The 8,304-nt window shown below is 49.2% G+C and overlaps 1 protein-coding gene across 5 annotated transcripts in view; it reads left to right on the forward strand.

The window, feature by feature from the left end:
• Positions 1-5,591, forward strand: part of BCL2L11 (BCL2 like 11) — a 39,173-nt gene extending 33,582 nt beyond the window's left edge. For all 5 annotated transcript variants that reach the window (XM_007470213.1, XM_007470212.1, XM_007470214.1 and 2 more), the window contains one exon: positions 5,493-5,591. In XM_007470213.1, coding sequence (XP_007470275.1) covers positions 5,493-5,591 — 99 coding nt within the window. The remainder of the gene's footprint in view (positions 1-5,492) is intronic.
• The last annotated feature ends 2,713 nt before the right edge of the window (positions 5,592-8,304 follow it).

Below are 8,304 nucleotides of genomic sequence, written 5' to 3' on the forward strand. Positions count from 1 at the left end.
GGGGCCGACAAGTTATCTAGAGATCTGCTGCGGGGAGGGGGAGGTATTGTGCTAAGAAAATCCAGTGCATGCCAGGTTAATGGGAGAAGCGAGTATTTGTCCTACCAAAAGCGGTACCTGTAACAGATTCTTTGAAATGATGCGCTGAAAATTGGAAAGCGGGATTTGTGCAGATGCAGTCTTTCTGCGACGTTTGAGGATCACATCATCACCCTAATGGGAGAGCTCACCTCTGGTGCTTGGGGTGGAGGGGGCACCGCATCCGGCCAAGGAGCTCCGCTGGCACCCTTTCCACAGCTGTGTTGACATCAAAGCATGTTAGGCACTAGCTATGCAAATGCCCATGTTGCCTTGGTGATAAATAGAAAGTGAATTTGGTCTTTGGACAGCATTGCAGCAGCATGTCTGACACCTGAGAACAGCAGTGGATATGGAGCCTGCACTGGAATCTGAGCTGAGATGTCCTTTGACTGTGGTTCTTGGTCTTAAAGTGGAGAGAGACCAGGTCTTCTTAGCAAGTCTCCACATCGAGTCGTCACACATGGGCCCTATTCCTCTCTGACCTCTGTGTCACGCGCTTGTCACTTAAAATAACGTTTAGATCGATGGGTTATGAAATGGGTAGAGGTGGTCATCCATCCATCACCGGGGCCACTCTGTTCCTTGGCTCACTCTGTCACCTGTGATTATGGCAGCTCTCAGCACAGTTCTGGAAGATGCCGTGACCGCCCCTGGGGGAGCAGACACCATCCAGACAGACAGACACTCCATCCTCTGACAAAGAGGTTCTCTCTTTGTCAGAGTCCTTCCTGGTGTCACAGTCCAGAGTTCAGTCTCCTATAACGTCTTCCCACTTAAAAATGTATCTACCTTAAAAAAAAAAAAAAAAGTTTAGGATGTCTTAGGCATTCAGTGTTGAAATTCTATAAGAAACAAGTTTTTGAAAAAGTCTTAAAAAATTGCTCAGAGTCTCAGAGTTCTGCGGGTATACCTTGCCTTCTGGTTTGTCTCCTAGAGTTTGGTATTGAGCTCTTTTTGATAAGACGGTGAAAAATAATGTCCTTGTTACCTTGACTGCCAGGAAACTCTTCCCTAAACTGTGGTTCTGTTGCAGCAAATCTCAGCCCTAGTTCCCAGGGTCTCTCTTTCTTAATATTTGTGATCTTCCTCAACCCTTGTTTTTATTGCACTGTGCGCATCTCTGTGGTTTTGAGTCGGTAAAAGCCCCCTTGAGTAATGCTGAGTGTACCTGTGGGTTGTACGTACTGAGTCACTTGGCCCAGCGAGGTTTGACCCTGCCTTTGGAGCCCGGATTGGTGAGTGTGTGTTCTGCACTGAGCTGGAGTTGAGCTGAACTGTCGGGGTTACTTGGTGGTTCCTGATCCGCAAGCTCCGTCTGTGAAAGGGCAGGAGAGCCACGCTGGCTCGGGGGGGTCGTGAAGACGGAAAAGGCGTGTGCCAGGTTGTTCCATTTATCGGTGACGGTGGGCGACCCTTCTCATCCTCAAGCTCAGGCTCACAAAGTCCGAAGGCCTGCTGTGTCTTGTGTACTTTCCAGAGGCTGGGCTCCTCTCCATCTGCAGGAGAGTGAAGCGGGATCAGAGCGGCCCACTGCAGGTATGTTGTGGTCAACCTGGCCAGTTGCCCGGGGCAGCCTGGGCTCCAGGCCTCTGTTGCATGCGGCACACCTGCTTCCCTGGTTTGGCTGTGATTGTTGTTTTGGCATTAAAATGTAATTAAGTTCCCCGATACTTGATTGGTGGTCTCAAGTGCAACCTGAGGCGGTCCCGGTGCTGTGTCCAGTCCCTGAGCCTCCTCTCCTGTCCCACCTCACGCGGAGGCCCAGCTCCTCGACATATGGGCTGCTCCCCGGTCATGACAAGTCAGCCTGGACCCTGCTCCCCACTCCAGGGCAGACCCTCGGTACAGCCCACCCCGTCTGCCACCCAGGTGAGCCTGTGGCCTCTGGTGTGGACATGCAGGGAACTGTTTGGGATTCCTTGCTGAATGCTCTTGATACTGTCTCCAAGGTCATATTTCACATCTTCAAAGAAAACCTAAGTCTGTCCAGGGAAACTCAGAGCTCCTGGAGCCATCGCTTACCTTTACGGGACGATTCTTGGATGGAACAGTCCCGGAATTTGACACTGCTTTTCATTCTGGCTTATTGTGAAAAATCAAATACTATATTTTACCATCAAATAGCGATTTTTACCAAAGCCGTCTGCTCCTTCTTGCGTGCAGGGTCCTGCCTCTCCCCCTGTAATTCCCTCTCCTTTGGTGTAGGCTTCAGGTCTCATTGGAATGTGTGGATGTGTTTCCGTCTGCGAGGTGGGAACTTGGACTTGCCTGCCTCTGGCTCCCGAGACAGGGCAGCTTTCTCTCGGGCTCTTCTCATTGATAGTGGCACTGTGGGCGCCCTATACGGTGGGCTGCGCCATGCTCTCCTGCATGCAGTGCTGGCGACTCGGGAACGCCCACGAGACTTAACTGGGTGCAGACAGGCTACGAAGTCAAGCGTTGCCTGTGATGCCGGAGCGCCTCAGCCAGAGAGGAGCATGGACTGTCAGGATGGCCACAGAAGTCAGTTACCCCAAATAATCCACTCCTTGATCTAGACCACGGAGATGAAAATCCCAGTTGGATGGGATCCTGCGCTTTGTACATGTGTGTGTGTAAGGCATAAATTGTTTGTACCTAGGAGCGTATTTAGTTTTTTAGTTCTTTCCCCAGATGAATCATTGTAATGTATCTTTCTAAAGTGTTTTTATGATTTAGACTAAAACAGCATTACGCAACTCTGAGCTAAGAAGTTTTGTTTTTCACTTAAAAGGTGAAGGACGAGGAACGATGATTAAGCATGAGCGGATGTATTAGTTTGCTAGGACGGCCAGAGCACAGGACCACGGACAGGGGGCCTTAAACAGCAGAAATGTATTTCTTCACATTCCTGGAGGCCAGAAGCCAAAGATCTCATGCTGGCTGGGCCGACCACGTCTGCCCTAAGTTAGCATCGTCAGGCCCAGGCCGTGTGCTCGGTGACTCCTGTAAGGAAGCTGATCAGTACGGCTGCAGGTGTCAGAGGGCGGCGCGTCTGCCCTGGCGCCAGCTGCCCATCCTCCAGCTGTTCGTGAGGTGTGGGCCATCCACGCTGTGCCAGCAGCAGCTTCGGCGGGCTCTGCCAGCTGTCGAGGGCTTTCTGGGCCGCCAGGGCTCTTGGAATCAGTGGTAATGGCTTCCTCCATGGAATGTCGTCCAAAAGCAATCATTCACTGGTTTAACGGCGTGTGCCGTGTTGTCACGCGTGCCAGGTGTCCCCGTATCCTCGCTAACCCAGATGTTGTAGCATCTTCTCATTTGTCAGGGATTGGGTGTTCCTTTTAACAGATCTTTCCTGAATTCCCCTGCCACCCTGGCATGTCTTTGCATACCCCTCCCATATTATTTTCACGTGACACGAAAGCAACAGTCTAAAAAACCCGGGAAGACTTCTCTCATCCTACACCTGCTGTCCTCAAGGGTGCGTGGAAGGTTTCTCCTCTCAGACGTTGCCAGTTCTGGAATATAAAATTGGCTAAGTGTCAACAGCTGGGGGTCTGTTCCTACTGTGTGACCCAGTCCCCTCGTGGCGTCATTTTTTGACTCCATTCTCCGGTCCTACTGAGGCCCAGCAGTGACAACTGTTTGGCTCGAGATTTCCCACCTTGAAGTGATAGTTTAGCTCAGCTCTGCATACACTTTCTTCATTTTAGTAAGTCGTGGTTTTATTTTGAATAAGCCTCTTTCAACCTGTTAATATTAGTCTCAACTAAAATTAACCTTCCCCTAAATTATTCTCACCCAGAAGAAGCAAAGTAATTTTGAAAGTTAAATCAAAACAAAGCAATCTCGTGTGTCAAGCAGATAAAAATCGCAGACTGTGGTTACGGAGTGCCTCTGCAGGAATCGCTTACATAAAGCTGATTTCCTCCAGTCTGGTTCCTGGTTCTGGAAGGAGCAAGGGAAGTGCTCCGGCCTTATCACAATTCCATCCCGTACAACGAGCCCCAGAGGGCTGTGTAAACAGTGGCGAAGAGGGAGCTCTGCTTGCAGCTGGCGTCTGTGGACAGCGATTGTGTCTGGGAAGGGGACGTCCGTCCTCAGCCTGCCCCGTGGCAGGTGGTCCCGTGGATGTGTGTTGGAAAGCACCCCCCAGCCCGCCAGAGTGAGAAGGGGGTTGGTGGAGCGCTCCAGACAGAGCAGGGAGCTGGCCTGGGGTGTGGATTTCAGACCTGAACAGGGAAACCGGTCACAGCTCCTGACATGGAGGCGGATGTGCTCTGTTGCCAGCTTTGGCTGCTCTGAGTTTATACCCTGCACTTAACCCGCGAAATGGATTAGAGCTCAAAGGTGGAAGACCCAGGGACCTCTGAGACCTTGAAATAACCTGGCTGTTTCCTTTGGAACAGTTTCTCAGCTTGTCATGATCCTATGTGGTCCCCAGCAAACAGGGCTTTTCTGTTTTTCATCGCTCTTTACCCGCCACTCCGGGGTACCGGAGGGGCCAGTGGTTGACGCCGCCTGTGTTGGTGACCGTGGCCGCAGCCCTGGACCAACGGCGCTTACCCACCGGAGCTGCCCACCGACAGCCAGAGGCGCGGTGGCGCATCGGTGCTCCACTTTATTTAGCTTCTTAGGGCAAATTACCCCGAATCACTGATTCCTCAAGTAAATGACAGCCACCCGAAACTCACCCTTGAGGGAGTCTGAACCATATTTTGAATGTTGGTAACTTGGGCAGTAAGGTGGTTACCTCGCATCCACCAAGTTCTTTCTTTCCTCTCTTCCATCTGCTTTACCTGCGCCTCTCGTCACGGGACCCCCCCCAACTCCAGGACTTGGGGTGGCTTTCCTCCAGCACCTGCGCAGAGCCGGTGGGGATACTCATTTTCCAGTGGTTGCTACGTTTCCCGATCAAGGCAGCTCCGGCCAGCGATGGCGTCACCTGTGGAAAGAATATGTGGTTTTTAGAAGGGGAAACAGTGCATCTATTTGACAGACCTGGGGCAGTTACTGTCTGCTAAGATTTCCACTACAGATGCAAGAAAAATCTGTCCTCACGCTTTCTGTCTGTCTGATTGTGGCAGCCCAGATTGAATGGGGGAATACAGGGGGAAATTGCAACTCACAAATAACCTTGTGAAAAGCCTCCTTTATGCCAAAGAAGAATTTACAAGAGTTTACAATTTAAAAAAAAAAACAGGGTGGGGGGGAACAGATTCAGGGATTCTCTTTGAGCTTTCCAAACATCCTTTTGGTCTCTTTAAAGAAAACCATCCTTTGGTGTGCCTGCTCTTTTTGCAGTGACGTCTCAGGGAAGAAGTGGCCCTTTAAGAGGCACCTTCATAGCTGTTCAGATGGGATTGGTTGTTCCCTTAAATACTGGGTTCCCCCGCCAGCCCCCGAAATAAGTCGGGGCTGGAAAGTAAGGAGCTTTCCTTTTGTTGTTTCAGGTCTTTCTGAATAATCACCAAGCAGCCGAAGGTCACCCGCAAATGGTTATCTTACGGCTGTTACGCCACATCATCCGTCTGGTGTGGAGGATGCAGTGACAGCGGGTTCCTCACGGAGCCGGGATGTGCAGACATTTTGCTCGTTCAGACCGACAGGCGCAGCACCTCGGTGTCTCGGTGCCCTTGCTGTGCAGCCCGAGGTCCCTCGCTGGAGGGGGCGGGCTGGGAGCCTGCCGGCGTGTCCGAGCTGCACGTGGACCTGACCTTGTCTTTCATCATCACCACGCGGCCGAATTTCTAACAGAAGCTTGTTGTGAATGTAAATGAGGGAGGGTTCTCTTTTTAAACAATGTACAAATCATGGTCCTTTTGAGCAGGATTTTATGCAAGATTGGTGTTTACATGCCGTGTGTGTGTGTTTTTTTTTCCCCCCACCTTCTTTGATAAGAACAGGTTTTTCAAAAAGGAAACGGAAACTTTTTAACCAACTCATGAGTGATTTTTGTACTAAAATTTTAAGAACCTTTTGCCTACTCTCAGAGGATTGTGTAAACTCCACAGTGGGAAACTGAGCCAGCTGATTTATAAAGCTGCCTTAGTTTATTTTTAGAGGTCACCATACAGCATTTTTAAACAGGAGAGGTATGATGTGGCCCCTCCCTTCCCTGCCATTGCTTCTTGGACCTTTTTTTTTTTTTAAGTCATTATTATTAATACCAAAAAAGTTCTTATGAAATGGAACTGGTAAAAGGGGCAGAGGTGTCTCTTGTCAGCCTGTATTGCCGTGCCACTCCCATTTTGTAAATATCTACTTACCTCCTTAAATTCAGTTGCATCTGTGGCAAAATTTCAGGCTCTCTCTGTGTTTCTCCTTACGTCCTTTGGTGATGCTCCTCCAGCCTGTCGGACACTGATGCACACATTTGGTCCAGTGTATTTGCATGGTAAAAAGTATAATTGGGTCTGAACATTATGTCTGAACATGAGTTAGTATCTGCCTGTATCAGACACAGGTCTGTTTTGTCTGTTGGTAGCTTACTCACTGGGAGGTGCTCGATGTTGGTTTTCGTTTGGTTTTGATGGGCTTGTCGTTCAGAAGTGTTCTGAAGAGGCAATGGCGGTCATAACACAAGGTATGCACTGTTGGCTTTTCTGGATGCAGGCCTGCCCATATCACAGGATGGACTCTCGGCCTAAGGCCCCAGGTGGTTAACATGCCCACGTGCAGCCGAGTTCTGCTGAGGTATCCAAGCTCGAGCCCTTGTGGGAATTGGCACAGGCTATGGGCGGGACTTAAGACAGCTGTTTCCTGGGCATCCTGGCTTTTTTGTCCAACTCAGAGTTCATCTGGCTTTTGATGGCTAACACTCGGTTCCCACTCTCTGAAATACAGACTTAATTCTGCTCTCAGCAGTTGCATAAAAAACCCCGTTGGACACAAGTCTGAAATGGTCCCTTGGCCTTCTGACAGATGTCTGTGTCACTTGTTCCACTTCTCTTGGGACGGCTGGATGTCGTCAGGCCCCCTTCATGCAGCCACTTCTGTTGGGGATGGCCTTCCTCCGCGCTTGCCACGATTATGGCAGAGAATGGAAGGCCACGAGTTGGTCAGTCTTTTCAAAGGCAGTTAAACTACGGGGGAGACCCAAGAAAGACAGATTAGGGAGCACTGAAAGAGGGGAGGTGGAGATCGTTCTGTGAACCCCATCACTCTTACAGTTTTAGAAACCTCAGATGATTAAACAGCTTTTTAAAAAAAGATACGTGATTTTTCAGATGAGTCAACAGTGCCAACAACAACTATCGTATTTGCTTTTGGCCCATTGAGAACCAGTGTTTTCACGTTATCGGTTGGAAAAATTGATTCATTTTTGTTATCTTCATAATTTTATATAAATATATATATATATATATATATATATATGTTGCATATACACTTTTTCCTTAGGTAGAGATATTTGACTCCAAATATTCTTCCTTCTAAAAGTTTTCTTTTCCCCAGATATCTTCTTGGGGTTTTGAATTGTTTAAAAGCTGTGTTGAGTCTCAGCTTGTGTCCTTGACGTGTCTTGAACCCCTCTGCAGGGTCCTCAAGTCCACGCGGTTGTTAAGGTGGTTGGTGGAATTGCAGCCGTGGGCCTGCTGGACACACACACCAAAGACGTATTTGGTTCTGGGCCGCTCCCCTCCCAGGATCCCTATACGGGCCAGTCTCTCGGACTGGAGCACTTTATTCTGTTCCTTCAGCCCTGGTGCCCGGGGGCTGAGTGCTCGCTCGCCCATGTGCAAGTTTACCTCGGGCTCGGTGGCCTCCAGGCCCCCGGGCTGGCCGTGGAAGCAGCTGGTGAGGAAATTAGAGATTCTATGAATTGTGCAAGTATTAAGAGGATGTTGCCCCAGGACTTAAGAGAGGTGACTGGACGTCTCTGTACTGTACGTATCTGTTGATCAAGATGCCTCCCTGCAGAAAGTATACCCACTGTGGGTGTACCTTTGACTTCTTATTTTTCCTTTCTTTGACTTTTTATAGAGAAAAAATAACTCGATCCCTTTTTGGAAACTGAATGCGGGTTTTGTGCCTTGACCACCTCGACTCACGTGAGGTTTGTAGAAAGTGTCCTGTGCTTTTCACAGAAATGCAATAAACACACACGAAATTAACTTCGAGTGAATCTGCAAATTACCTGGACTCCTGTTTATGAAGAACTTTTTTTTTTTCTTGGTTGTGGAGAAACCAGGTGAAAATTTCTTCCGAGTTAAAAAACAAAAAACAAAAAATGTACACAGTAGACGACAGCTTTCTCCTGTTTCC

Source organism: Lipotes vexillifer, unplaced genomic scaffold, assembly GCF_000442215.2.
Source record: "Lipotes vexillifer unplaced genomic scaffold, Lipotes_vexillifer_v1.1 scaffold1139, whole genome shotgun sequence".
NCBI classification, from domain to species: Eukaryota; Metazoa; Chordata; class Mammalia; order Artiodactyla; family Lipotidae; genus Lipotes; species Lipotes vexillifer.